Source organism: Salmo salar, chromosome 20, assembly GCF_965601325.2.
Source record: "Salmo salar chromosome 20, fSalSal1, whole genome shotgun sequence".
In the NCBI taxonomy this organism is placed as follows: Eukaryota; Metazoa; Chordata; class Actinopteri; order Salmoniformes; family Salmonidae; genus Salmo; species Salmo salar.
The window spans coordinates 27,330,607-27,352,198 of record NC_138310.1 but is presented as its reverse complement, the minus strand read 5'-3'; the positions used below and the strand labels follow the sequence as shown (position 1 = coordinate 27,352,198).

The 21,592-nt window shown below is 45.3% G+C and overlaps 1 protein-coding gene across 12 annotated transcripts in view; it reads right to left on the bottom strand.

Annotated features, from left to right (window-relative positions):
• The window catches only part of ank1a (ankyrin 1, erythrocytic a), a 171,610-nt gene that overhangs the window by 64,427 nt on the left and 85,591 nt on the right, over window positions 1-21,592 (bottom strand). The window contains exon 1 of one of the 12 annotated variants that reach the window (XM_014161263.3): window positions 5,651-5,904. The exons of 9 other annotated variants lie outside the window; for them this stretch is intronic. In XM_014161263.3, the coding sequence (XP_014016738.3) occupies window positions 5,651-5,677 (27 nt within the window). In that variant the 5' untranslated portion in view covers window positions 5,678-5,904. Of the gene's footprint in view, window positions 1-183; window positions 330-5,650; window positions 5,905-21,592 lie in introns of those variants that run through there. 2 more of the 12 variants (XM_045703151.2, XM_014161264.3) reach the window with 2 other exon arrangements.

Below are 21,592 nucleotides of genomic sequence, written 5' to 3'. Positions count from 1 at the left end.
AAGTTGTTTTGATCAACTTCTGTCACGTGAAAAGTTAAGGCTGAGACATTGTCCTCTTGGAGTGAACACCAAACTGCACTTAGCATTTTGTAAGCACTTAGCAGCTAGTTATCTAAGATATACTGTAGAAGGTGAACAACAACACTGTAGGATTGCGTAAGCAGACCTTTCTCAGTTACTCACAGTGATAGAGTTGTCCTGGTCAGCCATTGCCTCTCTCCTCTCTCTCCTTTCCTCTCATACTCTGTCTCTCCAACTCGTCCACTGTGAGAAAGGCGATAGCACCCAAATCCCCTCCCTCCAGCCTGCTTCACGACAACAAACTGACCCCCTAGTACTCCTCAATCACTCTTCCTGTTGTACCCACAAACACAGATGCACACACCCACCTGTTACAACAGTTAAACTTACCGTGGTGGGGTACCCTCCGGACAGAAATAGAAACTCATATAGTGTGTGTGTGTGTGCGCACACACAGATGTCTAGAAACTTACTTAGCCTCAAATAGATGCTGCCCACACACGATGCATAGGGTGCTTCACATTCCACCAAAGCTGGTCAGAGTGTAATTAGGTTGTCTTTTCTAGTTGATGGTGTGTGCAGTCACTGCCATGGTGACTCAGAGAACCTCTTTTCTCCACATTTCAAGCAAAGACAGCTGATGACACACACACATACACACGCACACACACACACACACGCGCGCACACAAACACGCACGCACACACACACACACACACACACACAGGCCAAGCAGGAGAGCATATGTGGATAACCAGTATGAGGTGGCATGGTAACACCATGGTGACCCCCACTGAGGCCTCCGTAGTTGGCTCACCACCACACAATCTCTGACCACCCCCACTGCACCCCTTAGCCAACCCCCACTAGCCCCTAGCCCACCCCAACCCTGGGCCTGCAGTTCCACCTCTCCTGGAGCTAAAGGGAGATCAAAGCCTGACCAGCACTGCATTACAGAGTAGAGAAGTAGTGGGGGATTATGTACCTGTTAAGGGCAAGAGTAGGTGATGTGCTTAAAGATGCTTAATGTCCACGCACGCACGCACTCACACATGCACGCACACACACACACACACACACACACACACACACACACACACACACACACACACACACACACACACACACACACACACACACACACACACACACACACACACACACACACACACACACACACTAGGCTCCGTTGAAATGCAGTCCTACAAGGTCCCCTAGGTCAGCCAAAGTTCAGATCTCAGAGGGTCATTTTAGCACAAGGAGAGTGCAGAAATCTGACATGACCTGTCCCTGCAGTGGACAAACTGGACAGAGCACTAACGTACGCCTTACTTTTTCATTTCAATAACTTGGAGAACCATGCAATGTCAATGACGATCTTTGGATAAAATTTACAAGAAGTTATGCACATTTGTAATGTTCAGTACAGTGTGTTTATGTTGGTGTGAGTTCAGTCTATACTACTGTGCGAGGTAAGTGTGTGGTGCCGTCAGATAAGGGTAGAAGGGGCACTTTGTAGGCCACACCCGAACCCTGCATGCCAGGCTGACGCAGAGTCACCCCACTCTCAGTGTAAACATGCACACTTTCACTGGCTCACTAGCCTGTTTATCCCTATCCCCTCTCTCTTACACACAAACCATAATACAAACACACGTACGCAGCAGCCTGAAATCCTCTCATGCCTTGTAAATCCTCATGATAATCTTAACTAACACCGTGTGATGGAGATGGATGTGGGTCTAGGTCCTAGAAGCCCCAGAGAGAGGACAGTGCTGTGTGGCGGGGCTGGCTGGGGTTAGTGGAACCACATCATAAATCACCCTCTACTGTTACTGTACTGTATGGAAGGAGAGACAATAAGCTGCAGCATTTCATCATTAGCTTCACATCACACTGTAGCGCTATGGGGTATCCCGTTGTCCTCAGGCTCTGTCCACTGTACCTCTGTCTCTTTCTCTTTAATCCTCACATTCTTCCATTATCACATCTGACTAATTCTACCCTGCTTTCCTTCCTTTTCCTTTGTTCATCCCTGTCTCATATAATCCTTGTTCAATCCCTCTCCTCTTTTCCCTCCTCCATTTTCCCTCTCCTCTCAATGCTCTCTCTCTCTCTCTCTCTCTCTCTCTCTCTCTCTCTCTCTCTCTCTCTCTCTCTCTCTCTCTCCCTCTCTTCCCCCCCCCCCCCCTCTCTCGTGCTGGTGCTGCGGCAGACATGATGACATCACCTTCTAGCTGGTGTACTGCAGCAGTGTGACACAGTCTGTGTGTGAGTGTGTGAGAGAGTCAGTGTGTGTGTGCGCACACGTGTGTGTGTGTGGGTGCGTGTGTGTGCGTGCGTGCATGTATGTGAGTGTGTGTTTGTATCTCATGAGTCCCATTTAGTAGTGTCAACAGTAAGGGATAACTGTCTATCAGTATCTAAGTAGGTGTGAAACCTGACAGAGACCAGGGGATAACCAAGGCACAAATGTCTCTGTGTGTGTTTGATGACATGCTTTAAACAGTGACGGTTCTACTTTAAGCCCTGGATGACAGGACCATGTGAGGTTGTGGCTGGGATAGGAAAGGAGGAACAGTGCATGGAGGCATGGAGCTGCCTGGTTTCAGGCTCTTGCTCCCCCAGGGAGAATCACAGGGCTGGGCCATTGATCTTAAGGAAACCCTCTCCTCCTCTGGTCCCTATGGACCTGTGTGTGAGGCTGACCCAGGCAGCTAACCATTAACCTGCAATGAAACGGATGCAAAACCAGCGCTGAGTCTGCACTATGCATAGCCTGAAGTACACAGATCACCGTCAACACTGTGATAGATGCATTCTTGAGAATGAATGCATGTTTATAACACACACACACACACACACACACACACACACACACACACACACACACACACACACACACACACACACACACACACACACACACACACACACACACACACACACACACACACACACACACACACACAATCCCCTCTCCATAAGCAAATGGCATACTAAGACTTTGCAGGCACAGCACCAGGTGCAAATCGTAAGTATATTAGATGCCACCTCAGCTATTTGTGGACCCAGCAGAAAGGTGCCAATAAGGGGTTTACGTACAGTTTATGACAAGATGGTATCCTGCCCATATAGTACAGCTACAGCATGCTATCTAGGGCCACAACATAACTAAATGGATGTGAAAATTCCTGCGGAGACGTCTTAAACAGCTATTCCGTTTCCCTTTTCTGCTGACTTGCATTTGTTCAGGAAATGGATTTTCTTTCCATCTTTCACCCTTCTCCATCCATCCCTCAGTCTGTTTTAGCTAGCTAGCTGCAGAGTGAACGTGTTGTTTCCAGTCAGGGTGGTGGTGTTGTGGTGAGGAGGAGCCAGTCAGACAGAGACCCCCAGGGACTCTACTCTGGACACACTTACAGGAACCAGCCTGGTCAAGCAATTACAACCACTCACTCAACACAGTCTATCTGTCTGGGTCTGTCTGTTTCTGTGTCTCTCTCTGTCTGCCTGTCTGCCTGCCTTTCAGCTATACACACTGATCACAAGCCTATATTTCCCTCTCCTTTTGACTGTTTACTTTCTCACACTTTCTATCTCTCTATTTCCGTGTTCCTGTTTGTCTGTCTTTCTCTTTGACTCACCCCTCCATCTGGACCCCTCAGCAATGGATGAGATTGTCATGGTTTTTGAGATCTTTTGTGGAAAGATGGAGGGAGGGGGGAACCATAGAAGTAGAGAGGGGACTGTTTACAGAGTGTGAGTGGGTGATTGAGTGAGCTGTGTAGAGAACTCAGAGGGAGTCTGAGAAGCACAGTCAGTGGACCTACAGCTTTGATCCGACTATCACTGAGTGTGACTCTATACTGACAATTAAATACGGCTGCAGCATTGACCTCTGTGTGTGTGTGTGTGTGTGTGTGTGTGTGTGTGTGTGTGTGTGTGTGTGTGTGTGTGTGTGTGTGTGTGTGTGTGTGTGTGTGTGTGTGTGTGTGTGTGTGTGTGTGTGTTTAGCCCATCCTCACAACTATCAATAATGCACACACATAGGTGAATTTAACATTTCTTAATGGAACATTCCACTACAAAATGATATTTTGGTATTTGTTTCAGTGGTCCATTGTTGACATTGTCCCAAAATCTGTTGCTTGTCAGCAATCAAGTTTTCAAGATATGTAACTTTATTTCAAAATAAAGAAATCATCCCCGTATGATGCATTTTGCATCCAATAATGCAAAGCGCAGCATTATATGATGTAAAATGCATCATAAGGGGATGATTTCTGTATTTTGAAAGTTACATATCTTTAAGGTTGCATCATCTGGCCTTTCACAGCATGCTTAACCAGACGATGCCTGCTGTTGCTGAGCGTCTTCGCTGTAGCCAAAATCCCCCTCTAAACCTAAGTGCTGAATCAGCAGTCCTCTGGCTATACAGTATACTGACAAAATACCATAGATGTCTGCTAAGTGTCTTTTAATCGTCATACTTCCTAAATTAGCAGGAGCTTCAGTGAAGTCAAGATAATATGATGTAGCTAATGAGAGATACGTGCACTGATCGTCAGCTTACTTACCACCCACCCACAACAGACATTCCACAACAGAACAGAACAGAGCACTAAACTAAGTCATAACAAGATTCAAAGAAGACTACAGAACAGGACACACAGCCATCACACACACACACGTCTCACACACAATCTCACAGACACACATGCACCCACCGTTACTCCCTAAAATGTATCCCAAATGACTAGCTAGACTCTCTCCCCTACGGAGATCTGTAGTTGCTATGGGACACCAAGTCAAATGAATGTAATGGACAAAACATGAACAGCCAGAAGTTCTGTTTTGAGAGAGTTAAAGTAAAAAAAGATTCAGTCAACATTCTGTCACTATTGTTCTATTCTATTGAAGGCAACTAAAATACAAATTAACTAAAAGATTAATCTGTTTAATATGAGACAAATGTCATCAGGAAGCATCAATATGGAATTGACAACTGTGTTTACACTACTCATCATCTCCTTGTCCTCTATCCTTCACTCTCTTTCACACTCCCTTTCTCTCTGTGACAGACAGAGACATGGACAGATTCATTAATGAAGGGAAGACCACATAGAGAGAGGGAAGCGAGGAAGAGGTCTCCAAATAGTTCATGAAGAGAGAATCTTAGCTGCATGAAGATGTAGGAAAGTAAAGATGAGCTGATATCTAAGTAAATTATACTGTAACTGAAGATGAATATATTAGAAGGGTTGGATTTGCATCAGTTCATTGATTAAAAATAGAGAGATGATCAAAATAAAAGGATAGTTTAATAACTGTGCAGTAAAATGATATAGGTGGACAGACAGGGGAAATTGACAGGTGGGTTAGTTAGAAGTCACCGGAAAAGGTAGTGGAAGTTCTAAGAAAGTGATCTAAGACCACAACATGGTTAAACTGTAGTATACAGACAAAAGACTGCTAAACAGAGCAAACAGATAAACCCACAATTAGACTGTCAGAGAGTCAGTAGCATGAAGAATAGAGCGAAGGAGAGAGTGAAGAGATTACAGTGATAAAGGAATAATAACGGAGACAGATATTGGTTATGGAACACAATCCAGTTTCTACTCACTCCACAGGTGATGAGCTTGGCAGGCATGATTGCTGGCCCTCCACTCCCTCTCTCTGCTTTTCTCTCTCTCTTTCTCTCTTCTTTCTCTCTCTTTCTCTCTCTCTCTGTCTCTCTTACACACACACTCTACTGTTGTTTCCTTGCCCCCCGAGAGTGTATGCTGGGACTGGGCACTGAGACCCCGTCCTACCTAAACACACACACGCAGACACGTACACTTGAGTGCACAGGGCCCGTCCAGGGTGGGAGGGGAGGGGGTGTTTATCTCTAGAGGAATGCTGCCTGTATCTAAAGACACACATTGAACACACACTCCCCTCAATCTCACGCTGTGTCGCCTCGCCCACTACCTCTCCCTGTCTCTCTTTCACTCATTTCTCTATTTCCTTTTCTCTCTTTCTTCATCTTCTCTCCTCCATGACACTTTCTATTTACTGTCTTCCTCTCTCTCCACCAGCTCCCTCCCTTGTTCTCGCTCTTTACTTTTCACTTGTTTTGATGTCCCCCAGCTCTCTCTCTTTCACCCCGAGATTGATCCCTAGAGTGTGTTGATCCCTTCTTTCCTGCTATCCCTCCTTCGCTACATGTCTTCCCACATCTCTCTGTCCCTCCTGTATTTTTTAGTGACAGCCTGCCATTTACAGACAGGCGTTGTGTTTTGGGTGGAGAATTCCTGTGCTGTGTGAGCGGGTCTGTTCCAGTCTGTGGAGTGACTTACAGTGACAAAGCGCCCAGTGGGGGGGCCATTTACGTTGCCACTATCCCGTGACAATGGACCAGACGCACAGGGCGGGGGGAGGCCAGCCTCTCAAAGGGCCCTGCCTTTTTTAATAAAGCGTCCGTCATTCCCTGCCTGAAAAGGCCTCCTTTTCTCCCCCTCTTCCTCCTCTCTGCCTCTCCTGGCTAAACGCTGGGAAAAGCACATCGCTGCCAAAACCACGCAGAGAGATAAATGCTTGTAGGAGAGGGGGATGTGGGGAGAGGGGGATGTGAGGAGAGGGGGATGTGAGGAGAGGGGGATGTGGGAATAGGGAGATGTGAGGAGAGGGGGATGTAAGGAGAGGGGAACGTTAGCCCCTCCTGAGAGGGGGTTATACACCACTCAGTAGCACTGAACCGTGACCTCGGTAAACATATCACGTGACTGGCTCAGCCCTGTGTTCGGGTGTGTTTGTGGGTGAGAGTTACCAGTGCCAACCACTGCAGAGCAGGGGACTGGAGACACTAATGTCCATGAAGAGATGACAAATTAGCCCATGGTCCTCAGCTATAGAGGAAAAACAAGCTCCTTTCATTATCCTAGTATCATATCCCATGGCTCCGAGTCCACTGAGGAAGCTAAAGTTGAGTGATAACATAGCAGGAATAACAGACTGATAAGAGCTCTTCAGATTCCAGACGTACATAATGATGGAAACAGTCTGGTATCTTTCAAGAGCCAATGATGTTTCCTGTTACAGAGACTTCTAAAACAGCACCATTCTACCTGGCCTCCCACACTCATACCTTTACCAAACAGTCTGTCTGGCCTCCTATAGTCATACCTTTACCAAACAGTCTGTCTGGCCTCCTACAGTCATATGTTTACCAAACAGTCTGCCTGGCCTCCTATAGTCATACCTTTACCAACCAGTCTACCTGGCCTCCCATAGTCATATGTTTACCAAACAGTCTGCCTGGCCTCCTATAGTCATACCTTTACCAAACAGTCTGCCTGGCCTCCTATAGTCATACCTTTACCAACCAGTCTGTCTGACCTCCTATAGTCATATGTTTACCAAACAGTCTGTCTGACCTCCTATAGTCATATGTTTACCAACCAGTCTGTCTGACCTCCTATAGTCATATGTTTACCAAACAGTCTGTCTGACCTCCTATAGTCATATGTTTACCAAACAGTCTGTCTGGCCTCCTATAGTCATATGTTTACCAAACAGTCTGTCTGGCCTCCTATAGTCATATGTTTACCAAACAGTCTGTCTGGCCTCCTATAGTCATACCTTTACCAACCAGTCTGTCTGGCCTCCTATAGTCATACTTTTACCAAACAGTCTGTCTGGCCTCCAATAGTCATACCTTTACCAAACAGTCTGTCTGGCCTCCTATAGTCATATGTTTACCAAACAGTCTGTCTGGCCTCCTATAGTCATACTTTTACCAAACAGTCTGTCTGGCCTCCTATAGTCATATGTTTACCAAACAGTCTGCCTGGCCTCCTATAGTCATACCTTTACCAAACAGTCTGCCTGGCCTCCTATAGTCATACCTTTACCAACCAGTCTACCTGGCCTCCCATAGTCATACTTTTACCAAACAGTCTGTCTGGCCTCCTATAGTCATACTTTTACCAAACAGTCTGTCTGGCCTCCTATAGTCATACTTTTACCAAACAGTCTGTCTGGCCTCCTATAGTCATACTTTTACCAAACATTCTTTCTGGCCTCCCATACTCATACTTTTACCAAACATTCTGTCTGGCCTCCTATAGTCATACTTTTACCAAACAGTCTGTCTGGCCTCCTATAGTCATACTTTTACCAAACATTCTTTCTGACCTCCTATAGTCATACTTTTACCAAACATTCTTTCTGACCTCCTATAGTCATACTTTTACCAAACATTCTTTCTGACCTCTTATAGTCATACTTTAACCAAACATTCTTTCTGGCCTCCTATAGTCATACTTTAACCAAACATTCTTTCTGGCCCACACATGAGCTCAAGATTAGGCCTAGACGGGTACGTAGAGGGACAGAGAGAGGTACGACCCACTACTCAGAATGTGTATGGCCCAGGGTTATATATTGAGATATACTGTGCTCTCCTGTTTTGTGGTGTGGCTGATTTATGTTGGGGACAGACGTACCCTCTAGATTTCACATCTTGCCCCCCTCATGGGCAGGACAAAACCCCTCTCCCCCTGCTCTTTAGGGCCACTGCCATCAGCATGTGGTGGGCGCTTTGTGGGGTTTTATTTCCTATTTCCTGATGCTTGCAGAAACACTGAGCAGACTTCAAAATGTGTGGGAGGAATCAACATCAACATGGGCACTCCGTCAGTCCCCCTCTTTTAACCTGTCATTCTGTCACACATTTTCGTTGACACACACACACACACACACACACACACACACACCACACACACACACACACACACACACACACACACACACACACACACACACACACACACACACATACACACACACACACATGCACGCACGCACAAACACACACGCACACACACGCACACACAAACAGACTCTTTATTGCATGCACGAACACAGGTGCGCAGGCAGGCATGCACATACAGTATAGTACATCTAGACTTGAGTATCTGCCAAATGACTAAGATGTAGCTAAAATCAACTAAACTGAAGGGCTGCTACAGTAGAAGACTAACTGACACTATCTGATCCAGATCAAAGCTTCCACAGAGATAATGCACAGATACTGGAGAGCAAATCTCCCTGGCATACTCCTGTGTAGCGATGATACTGTAATGTAGACCATAGCACTGGAGCTACAGCCGTCTGGTGGCTGCGTTGGGAAGTGCATTATTGGCCTGCAGCCTCAGCACCGCTCCAGAGAGGTGGTGGGTTTAGAACAGGCGTATTACACACATAGGTCGCAGGTCCCAGTCGGTTATTATGAACTTTTTAGAGAACCAGCTCTTAATTTGTGAATATGGTGTTTATTTGAGTTGCAGTGGACATTTGTTTTGTAACTGTGTGCTTTATTCTTGCCTGTGCATGCTATTGTTGGTTTGCTGTGCCTCTCTCTCCTCTGTGTGTTTCCCCTAATTGATTCATTTAGTCCCACCCCTTTGGCTGGTCTCCTTGGAGATGGGCGTTGCCCTGGACTAGCACACCTTTATTGATTTACTCCAACGAGTCACTGCACTGCTCACAAGGAGAGCTCAGAGCTTACTTACCGGGGCTGCTACTTTTGGGGATGCCACGTCCACCGCGCCCGCCGCTGTTTCTACTACCTCGTCCAAGAGGGTGGAGCCGAACTGATGCCTCTACAATGCTCAGATGACGGCTGACACAATGCATGCTATTTCCAGTGGTGTGTATTCATGCATGCCAAGAAAAAAACATGAATTTATCTTTTGTCTCTCTGTGTTTCATAATTTTCCTACATTTCACAAGAGGCTGAATGTATCTCACAGGAGAAAGCATCCGATCCTCTATGTCTCTCTACATGTTGTCTCTCTACATGTAGGCTATCTGTCTGATGCTGTCAAGTCCAAACGAGTATGAAATTGTTGCCGCCCGTTGCATTAAAGACAAGGGAAGCCAGCAAGGATCTGGCCTCCTTGACAAAAGTATTAAAAAACTGGCCTTCCGAGTGGAACAGCGGTCTAAGTCATTGCATCGCAGTGCTTGTGGCGTCACTACAGACCCGGATTCGATCCCAGGCTGTGTCATAACCGGCCGTGACTAGGGCGGCGCACAATTGGCCAAGCGTTGTCCTGGTTAGGGGAGGGTTTGGCCTTGGTTGTCAGTTGAACAATGTTTCCTCCAACACATTGCTGCGGCTGGCTTCTGGGTTAAGCGGGCGGGTGTTAAGAAGCGCGGTTCAAATCCCATTGAGAGCTTACATCATTGACAGAAACTAGAATTGTTGTGTGTTGTCCTCCGGTGGCTAGCTAGCTAAAATTGTCCCTTTCCTAAATTAGCCATGGATGGACATATGGATTGTACTTGTGATTTTACTTAATTCTCCGTACTGGCCAATGATTATAACGACAATTCTGATCCAACCATTAATTCATACATTGTTGTGCCCCTGGCCTGAGAGGATGGAAGTTCAGTATGTACAGTAGCTGGATGTAGAAGGCTAATGTTAACTAGCTAACGCCCATGAATGGAAGTTAGGCTAGCGAGCAAGCATTTTAGCCAGGTAGCCTAGAGCCCTATTAGGACGGGATACATTTTACTGCAGTAGCTCAGGTAATGTAATTATGTGCACGAGCTCAAATCACAACATCTGTCATTTTGTTTCCGTCCGAATCTGCCATGTCAGTCATTTTTACAAGGTAGGAAGGTTATTATCCCAGCCCTAAAAACCTAGTGTTTTCCAGCAAACTCCCAGGTCCTCTGATAATACTTATCCCGTGCAAATCGTTATCCCTGTGTTTTGAGGTGCTGCACCCAGTTTGGGTAAGAAGAACATGGGAACAAATTGATGCTTCAAACAAAGTGTTGTGGACCTAGCCCAGATGAGTGATCTGTTTTGACACATCAACTTTCCTAGTGCCATACTTCTCTATTTAAAGATGAAGTGGACAATATTGAATTGATAAATTGTCAAATACATCAGTTAATTAAATGTCTGCATAGGTTACACTTCATGGTTTTAGGATATTGATATGCATTAATATTTTGACTGGCCATTAGGCCAACATTAGGCTATACTTAGACATGTGAAATATCTTCACTCCTAGAACAGCCTCCAGGCTTCCGTCATAACGGTCAATTTTGAATGAGGAAAAAAATATAATAATAATAATAATAATATTACAGGGGCAGTTTGGTAAAACTAATCCCCTCCAAATCATCTGCTGAAAAAATGGACATGCTGGGGTAGTAATTACGTAAACAACATTCTATAGTGATACTAGTACTGTGAGAATAGGATTTAGGACAACAAAATATAAAAGCGTGTACTGTATGAAACAGTGAAAGACCATTTCGTCAACATGAATAAAAGGAGGATGGCATTGGAGTTTCTCTACAAGTAGGGTGAGTCAACATGTTTTTCTACTTGCACGAACACATGCGCACACACATAAATCAGATCCCTGGACAGCCACATCATACAGTGCATTTGGAAAGTACTCAGACCCCTTGACTTTTTCCACATTATGTTACGTTACAACCTTATTCTAAAATATATATTTTTTAATTCCCCCTCATCAATCTACATACAATAACCCATAATGACATAGCAAAACCTTTTTTCTTCATTTTTGCAAAGTTTTCAAAAAATAAATATAAAAAAAATTACCTTATTTACATAAGTATTCAGAACCTTTGCTATGAGACTTGAAATTGAGCTCCGTTGCATCCTGTTTCCATTGATCATCCTTGAGCTGTTTCTACAACTTGGAGTCCACCTGTGGTAAATTCAATTGACTGGACATGATTTGGAAAGAGACACACCTGTCTACATAAGGTCCCACAGTTGACAGTGCAATTCAGAGCAAAAACCAAGCAATGAGGTCAAAGGAATTGACCGTAGAGCTCTGAGACAGGATTGTGTCGAGGCACAGATCTGGGGAAGGGTACCGAAAAATGTCTGCTGCATTGAAGGTCCCCAAGAACACAATGGTCTCCATCATTCTTAAATAGAAGAAGTTTGGAACCACCAAGACTCTTTCTAGAGCTGGCCGCCCGGCCAAACTGAGCAACCGGGGGAGAGGGGCCTTGGTCAGGGAGGTGACCAAGAACCTGGTGGTCACTCTGACAGAGCTCCAGAGTTCCTCTGTGGAGATGGGAGAACCTTCCAGAAGGACAACCATCTCTGCAGCACGCCACCAATCAGGCCTTTATGGTAGTGGCCAGATGGAAGCCATTCCTCAGTAAAAGGCACATGACAGCCAGCTTGTAGTTTGTCTAAAGGCACCTAAAGACTCTCAGACCATGAGTAACAAGATTCTCTGGTCTGATGAAACCAAGATTGAACTCTTTGGCCTGAATGCCAAACGTCACGTCTGGAGGAAACCTGGCACCATCCCTACGGTGAAGCAAGGTGGTGGCAGCATAATGCTGTGGGGATGTTTTTCAGCGACAGGGACTGGGAGCCTAGTCAGCATTGAGGGAAAGATGAACGGAGCACAGAGATCCTTGATGAAACCTGCTCCAGAGCACTCAGGACCTCAGCCTGGAGCGAAGATTCACCTTCCAACAGGACAACGACCCTAAGCACACAGCCAAGACAACACAGGAGTGGCTTCGGGACAAGTCTCTGAATGTCCTTGAGTGGCCCAGCCAGAGCCCAGACTGGAACCCAATCGAACATCTCTGGAGAGACCTGAAAATAGCTGTGCAAAGACACTCCCCATCCAACCTGACAGAGCTTGAAAGGACCTGCAGAGAAGAATGGGAAAAACTCTCCAAATTCAGGTGTGCCAAGCTTCTAGCGTCATACCCATGAAGAAAAAGGTGCTTCAACAAAGTACTGAGTAAAGAGTCTGAATACTTAAGTAAATGTGATATTTCAGTTTTATAAAAAAAAATATAAACCTGTTTTTGCTTTGTCATTATGGAGTATTGTGTGTAGATTGATGAAAAAAAAACAATTGAATCAATTTTAGAATAAGGCTGTAATGTAACAAAATGTGGAAAAACTTACGTTGATTGGACTAAATTGTTTTTGGTATCTTTTACATAGTTGTCACTGTATTAGACTAAGCAGTGGTGATTTGATGATGATGAAATGGTGCTGGAATAGTGGAGGCGGCTCCTGTTTTCTTTGCAACTTGTGGTAACTCTCTGACTCTAAATCAATAGTTTAGTGATACGAAAATGTTGGAAATATTAACATGCTTGACTATGCTGTACTGTAGGTCATGTAACTGTCTGTTACTGTACATGCAATATGCTTTGGGGACTTCCCTGGACAGAGATTGCTATCTTGTTTTGTGATTGAACCTCTACAGGATCGGTCGGTCCGCCGCGGGACGGTTGAGCTAAAGTAGGCTAATGCAATTAGCATGCGGTTATAAGTAGACAATTTCCCAGGACGTAGACTTATCTAATGTTGGCAGAAAGCTTAAATTCTTGTTAATCTAACTGCACTCTTCAATTTACAGTAGCTATTACAGTGAAAGAATACCATGCAATTTTTTTATTTACTTCACCTTTATTTAACCAGGTTGGCTAGTTGAGAACAAGTTCTCATTTGCAACTGCGACCTGGCCAAGATAAAGCGTATCAATTCGACACATACAACAACACAGAGTTACACATGGAATAAACAAAACATACAGTCAATAATACAGTAGAACAAAAGAAAACAAAAAGTCCATATATACAGTGAGTGCAAATTAGGTAAGTTAAGGCAATAAATAGGCCATGGTGGCAAAGTAATTACAATATAGCAATTAAACACTGGAATGGTAGATGTGCAGAAGATGAATGTGCAAGTAGAGATACTGGGGTGCAAAGGAGCAAGATGTGGGGATGAGGTAGGTAGATAGATGGGCTGTTTACAGATGGGCTATGTACAGGTGCAGTGATCTGTGAGCTGCTCTGACAGCTGGTGCTTAAAGCTAGTGAGGGAGATATGAGTCTCCAGCTTCAGAGATTTTTGCAGTTCGTTCCAGTCATTGGCAGCAGAGAACTGGAAGGAAAGACGACCAAAGGAGGAATTGGCTTTGGGGGTGACCAGTGAGATATACCTGCTGGAGCGCATGCTACGAGTGGGTGCTGCTATGGTGACCAGTGAGCTGAGATAAGGCGGGGCTTTACCTAGCAGAGACTTGTAGATAACCTGTAGTCAGTGGGTTTGGTGACGAGTATGAAGCGAGGGCCAACCAACGAGAGTGTACAGGTCGCAATGGTGGGTAGTGTATGGGGCTTTGGTGACAAAACGGATGGCACTGTGATAGACTGCATCCAGTTTGTTGAGTAGAGTGTTGGAGGCTATTTTATAGATGACATCACCGAAGTCGAGGATCGGTAGGATGGTCAGTTTTACGAGGTTATGTTTGGCAGCATGAGTGAAGGATGCTTTGTTGTGATATAGGAAGCCGATTCTAGATTTAATTTTGGATTGGAGATGCTTAATGTGAGTCTGGAAGGAGAGTTTACAGTCTAACCAGACACCCAGGTATTTGTAGTTGTCCACGTATTCTAAGTCAGAGCCGTTCAGAGTAGTGATGCTGGACGGGCGAGCAGGTGCGGGCAGTGATCGATTGAATAGCATGCATTTAGTTTTACTTGCGTTTAAGAGCAGTTGGAGGCCACGGAAGGAGAGTTGTATGGCACTGAAGCTCATCTGGAGGTTAGTTATCACAGTGTCCAAAGAGGGGCCAGAAGTATACAGAATGGTGTCGTCTGCGTAGAGGTGGATCAGAGAATCACCAGCAGCAAGAGCAACATCATTGATATATACAGAGAAGAGAGTCGGCCCGAGTAATTTAACCCTGTGGCACCCCCATAGAGACTGCCAGAGGTCCGGACAACAGGCCCTCCGATTTGACACACTGAACTCTATCAGAGAAGTAGTTGGTAAACCAGGCGAGGCAATCATTTGAGAAACCAAGGTTGTCGAGTCTGCCAATAAGAATGTGGTGATTGACAGAGTCGAAAGCCTTGGCCAGGTCGAGGAATACGGCTGCACAGTAATGTCCCTTATCGATGGCAGTTATGATGTCGTTTAGGATCTTGAGCGTGGCTAAGGTGCACCCATGACCAGCTCAGAAACCAGATTGCATAGCGGAGAAGGTACGGTGGGATTCGAAATGGTCGGTAATCTATTGTTTGAGGAGAGTGCACAGATATGAACTTGAAAAGTTATTAATAAACCAATTAAGCACATTTGGGCAGTCTTGATACAACATTTTGAACAGAAATGCAATGGTTATTTTGGATCAGTCTCAAACTTTGCATATACACTGCTGCCATCTAGTGGCCAAAGTCTAAATTCTGCCTAGGCTGGAATAATACATTATGGCCTTTCTCTTGCATTTCAAAGATTCCACAAACTTCAAAGTGTTTCCTTTCAAATGGTATCAAGAATATGCATATCCTTGCTTCAGGTCCTGAGCTACAGGCAGTTAGATTTGGGTATGTCATTTTAGAAAAAAATTGAAAAAGGAGCTGATCCTTAAGTTTAACAAAAGATGTGGTTTAATTTATTCTGCCACTGTCTTCTTATTGTCTCTATCGTTAGGCCTATATACAGTATATTGGCTTCCCCAGTGATTTTACCCATTCACCGCTACTGGTTACTTCCCAGATATGGGACTAATAACTTTCTGAATCCGTGGGAAGCAGGCATGCACACACGGTGCTCCGTGAGAATAATCCCTTCCTTACCCTTCCTCTGTTATCCCCCTCTGTGGCCTGTGCTGGAGGGTGTGCAATGGAGTTCCGCAACCGTGCGGCAGGCAGGCGGCAGCGGCCAACCCCCAAATGGACTCAACGAAGCAGTGCAACTACATGGCTTCTACCAGGATGAACTTTTGGACTGTTCTTGTGTATGTATCTGTTGGTGTTTTGTAAATGTGTTCATCCTGAAGTCCTTAAACGAAATGGAAAGAAACTACATTTGAAAACCTTGTCTGTGTGCCTGGGACTTTAGTACTTGTATTCTTTGACACACAGACCAGCGTAGGGCCAACTCCTTAGCCTGGGCCTCAGTTCCTCAAAGGCAGGCTACAGAACACACTGGGCTAACACAGGACTGTTAATGCTGTTCATAAGAAGCTACAGTGCTTAAAGGTGGCTAACAGACTGCTTCAGGCCTATGCATACTGTAAGCTACTTTTGCTCCCTCTGTCTGCTGAGTGAGAGCGGCATCAGAGAGCTGGCTAAAGCACAGAATGAGTCATGGCCATTGAGCTCTCCTCCCCCTCTGTCTCTCCTGGCTGTGTGGTGCCGTGCGGAGGGGGAGCGTGAAACTTATGGAATGAGTGTGTTAGTGTGTATGAATATACTGTGTGTACAGAGTGTACAAAACATTAAGAACACCTTCCTAATATTGAGTTGCACCCTCTTTTGGCCTCAGAAGAGCATCAATTCGTCGGGGCATGGAAAGCGTTCCACAGGGATTCTGGCCCATGTTGACTCCAATGCTTCCTACGGTTTTCTCAGGTTGGCTGGATGTCCTTTGATACACACGGGAAACTGTTGAGTGTGAAACGCAGCAGCGTTGCAGTTCTTGACACAGTCGACGCGGTGGGCCTGACACCTACTATACCCCGTTCAAAGGCACTTATATTTTGTCTTGCCCATTCACCCTCTGAATGGCACACAATCCATGTTTCAATTGTCTCAATGCTTAAAAATCCTTCTTCAATCTGTCTCCTCCCTTTAAATCCACTTCAGTGTAGATGAAGAGGTGACATCAATAAGGGATAAAGCATTCACTTGGTTGTCTGTCATGGAGAGAGCATGATTTGTACACTCAGTGTATATGTGTGAGAGAAAGCGGGGAAAACGAGATGATGTTGAAAGGGGAGAGATTGGCATCCCTGCAGTGCAGCACAATCTATGCTGGCCATGTCCTGTTATAATAATGTTCTGTCACTTCAATCTGCTCCAGTCTGGTAATAAAACACACAGGCCGGCTAACTCGCACTGCACCAACTGGGCCGGCTCAGCTAACACACAGCCCCATTACACTACACTATAGTGGCCTGTGCTGGGTACTATTATTGTATGGCAGCATGGAGTGGTTAGTCACTCCCTGTGTCTCTGTTCTGCAAGGGTATGAGCTGCAGAGATGTCTGAACGAGCCTCTCTGCAGAATAAGTGAGTCTGAGAGATATGGTGATGTATGTATGGGGAGAGTCCGGTCCAAGCAGCCCGCCTGGCCATAATTCACTCAACCAGTTTATTAAGTGTGGAGCCCAGAGTGACCCCTGACGCCACTGACTCCATTCAAACCTAAGGCACTTCTTTGACACTGTCAGAAACGGGCTCTGCCATTCTGGGGCTTCAGGACAGCTAGCCTGGCATGTCCAGATGTACGGGCCATGAGAGGGGTACAGGCGTTCAATGCTAACTGACTTTATGTGTGTGTGTGTGTGCGTGTGTGTGTGTGTGTGTGTGTGTGTGTGTGTGTGTGTGTGTGTGTGTGTGTGTGTGTGTGTGTGTGTGTGTGTGTGTGTGTGTCTATTTTTCCAACCTAATTGAGGAGAATAACAACAATCCAAAATGCCAGGACCTAGGATCAATGGAGAAACACATTTTTTAATCCTGTGTCTCTTGACACATTCATGAAAATAGTCATGGCCTCTAAACTGTCAAGCTGCATACTGGACCATTTTCCAACTAAACTACTGAAAGAGCTACTTCCTGTGCTTGGCCCTCCTATGTTGAACATAATAAATGGCTCCCTATCCACCTGATGTGTACCAAACTCACTAAAAGTGGCAGTAATAAAGCCTCTCTTGAAAAAGCCAAACCTTGACCTGGAAAATGTAAAAAAACTATCGGCCTATATCGAATCTCTCATTCCTCTCAAAAAAAAATGTAAAAGCTGTTGCGCAGCATCGCACTACCTTCCTGAAGACAAATGATGTATAATGAAATCCTTCAGTCTGGTTTTAGACCCCATCACAGCACTGAGACTGCACTCGTGAAAGTGGTAAATTACCTTTTAATGGCGTCAGACCAAGGCTCTGCATCTGTCCTCGTGCTCCTAGACCTTAGTGCTGCTTCTGACACCATTGATCACCACATTCTTTTGGAGAGATTAGAAACCCTAATTAGTCTACATGGACAAGTTCTTGCCTGATTTAGATCTTATCTGTCGGAAAGATATCAGTTCGTCTCTGTGGATGGTTTGTCCTCCGACAAATCAATTGTAAGTTTCGGCTTTCCTCAAGGTTCTATTTTAGGAATACTATTGTTTTCACTATATATTCTACCTCTTGGGGGTGTCATTCGGAAACACAATGTCAACTTTCACTGCTATGTGGACGACACACAGCTGTACGTTTCGATGAAACATGGTGAAGCCCCAAAATTGCCTACCCTGGAAGCATGTGTTTCAGACATAAGGAAGTGGATGGCGGCAAATGTTTTACTTTTAAACTCGGACAAAATAGATGCTAGTTCTAGATCCCAAGAAACAAAAAGATATGCTGTTGGATCTGACAATTAATCTTGATGGTTGTACAGTCATCTCAAATAAAACTGTGAAGGACCTCGGCATTACTCTGGACCCTGATCTCTCTTTTGACGAACATATCAAGAATATTTCAAGGACAGCGTTTTTCTATATTCGTACCATTGCAAAAATCTAACTTTTTGTCCCAAAATAATGCAGAAAAGCTAATCCATGCTTTTGTCACTTCTAGGTTAGACTGCAGCAATGCTCTACTCTCCAGCTACCCGGATAAAGCACTAAATAAACTTCAGTTAGTACTAAAAATGTCTGCCAGAATCTTTACTAGAACCCCAAAATGTGATCATATTACTCCAGTTCTAGCCTCTCTACATTAGCTTCCTGTTAAGGCTAGGGCTGATTTCAAGGTTTTACTGCTAACCTACGATGCGGTACATGGGCTTGCTCCTACCTATCTCTCCGATTTGGTCCTGCCGTACATACCTACACGTATGCTACGGTCACAAGTCACAGGCCTTCTCATTGTCCCTAGAATTTCTAAGCAAACAGCTGGAGGCAGGGCTTTCTCCTATAGAGCTCCATTTCTATGGAATGATCTGCCTATCCATGTGAGACGCAGACTCGGTCTTGACCTTTAAGTCTTTACTGAAGACTCATCTCTTCAGTAGGTCCTATGATTGAGTGTAGTCTGGCCCAGGGGTGCGACGGAGAACGGCAAGGCACTGGAGCGACGAACTGCCCTTGCTGTCTCTTTCTAGCCGGCTCCCCACTATCCACTGGGATTCTCTGCCTCTAACCCTATTACGGGGGCTGAGTCACCGGCTTACTAGTCCTCTTCCATGCCGTACCTAGGAGGGGTGCGTCACTTGAGTGGGTTGAGTCATAGACATGATCTTCCTGTCTGGTTTTGCGCCCCCCTCGGGCTTGTGCGGTAGAGGAGATCTTCGTGGGCTATACTCAGCCTTGTCTCAGGGTAGTGAGTTGGTGGTCTGTTGATATCCCTCTAGTGGTGTGGGGGCTGTGCTTTGGCAAAGTGGGTGGGGTTATATCCTGCCTGGTTGGCCCTGTCTGGGAGTATCATCGGACGGGGCCACAGTGTCCCCCGACCCATCCGTGTCTCAGTCTACAGTATCTATGCTACAATAGTCTATGTGCTGGGGGGCTAGGGTCAGTCTGTTAAATCTAGTGTAATTCTCTGTTGTTCTGTGTGAATTGAAGTATTCTTCCTCTAATTCTCTCTCTCTCCCCCTCCCTTACCCTTCCGGAGGACCTGAGACCTAGGATCATGCCTCAGGACTAGCTGGCCTGATGACTCCTGGCTGTTCCCAGTCCACCTGGTTGTGCTGCTGCTCCAGTTTCAACTGTTCTGCCTGCGGCTAGGGAACCTTTACCTGTTCACCGGACGTACTACCTTGTCCCGGACCTGCTGTTTTGACTATCTCTCTCTCTACCGCCCCTTTGTCTCGACCTCTGAATGCTCGGCTACGAAAAGCCAACTGACATTTACTCCTGACGTACTGACCTGTTGCACCCTCTACAACCACTGTGATTATTATTTGACCCTGCTGGTCATCTATGAAGTTTTAACATCTTGAAGAACAATCTGGCCTTAATCCACCAGGCACATCCAGAAGAGGACTGGCCACCCAGAGCCTGGTTCCTCTCTAGGTTTCTTCATTAGGTTCCTGCCTTTCTAGGGAGTTTTTCCTAGCCATAGTTGCTTGCTGTTTGGGGTTTTAGGCTGGGTTTCTGTATAGCACTTTGTGACATCTGCTGATGTAAAAAGGGCTTTATAAATACATTTGTTTTTGTTTCTGCATGTGTGTTTGTTCAGGAATCTCGTTGACAGTGTGATAGTCTTCATTTACAATGTTATGCTAAGACGGTGCCTAAGCTATCTCGCTCTCTCTCCATCCCTCCCTCCCGCTTTTCTCCATCAATCTTTCCATCATCAGCTAGTGCAGACAGTGGAGGCTGCTGTAGCAGAGTGGGACAATAGTATACAGCAGGGCACAGAAACAGTGTTGTAAACACAGGCCCACAGAGAAATATTAATCACCATACTAATCTATCTGCTTCCCATTAATTTGGGCAGTAAATATTCCCCATCTGCCTGTCTCTGTTCTCCCTCCCTCCCTCTTTCATCATTCCATCCTCTCTGGGGGTAGTTGTGAAGCTGCTGTCTGGCCTATCAGAAGGTGTACTGCTAATAAATATGAGAGCTATGTGATTAAGAGTTGCTCTCATCAGTCAACACAAGGGGAGCCTGCAGACATGCTGTATATCAGACGCCAATCACTCTATCACCTGCTCCACCACCTCCATCTCACCTCTCGGTCTCCCTCAACACACACACACACACACACACACACACACACACACACACACACACACACACACACACACACACACACACACACACACACACACACACACACACACACACACACACACACACACACACACACACACACACACACACACACTCCCATACGCCAACATCTGCACACTCTCATGTGCAAACACAAGTGTAATGTAAAGGAAAGGAAAGATTGGCAATATGATGGATTACATTTGAAGCAAGAAAAGAGATGACATGTTGGCAAGTCTATCAAAATGATAAGATGGTCAATTACTACAGATACTACAAATCCAATGAAAACCAAACAATGCAGAAATCAAACTGATTACATAAATGGAGAAGGGTTCTTGAGAGCAACAGGAAAAAGTTATTTATTTTTCTTAGTACTTTCAAGTCCATAAAATGTTACCAAGCATGCATGGACTTTGATAGAGGAAATAAAAACAGTTGTCATGTCTTCTCTTTGGTTCCAGGTCCTGTCTCAATGTGTGTGTGTGTGTGTGTGTGTGTGTGTGTACAGCTGGCTCAACAGACCAAGATCTTCCAAATCCTTCATGACATTAAGTTTTCTTAAGGCTATAATAACGCGCCTCAACGTCATTGAAGGTTGAGATGGACACACTGTAGTTCCAAGCTGAAGATAGCAAAGGTTTATATTATTAAGTAGCATCGCACACTGGGAATCCTGCACTGGTGTATGGATTTTCCAGCCGGGTCACCCGTGATACAAGTGATACAAGTCGGTATTCGACGTCCATCCATGTCTGAGG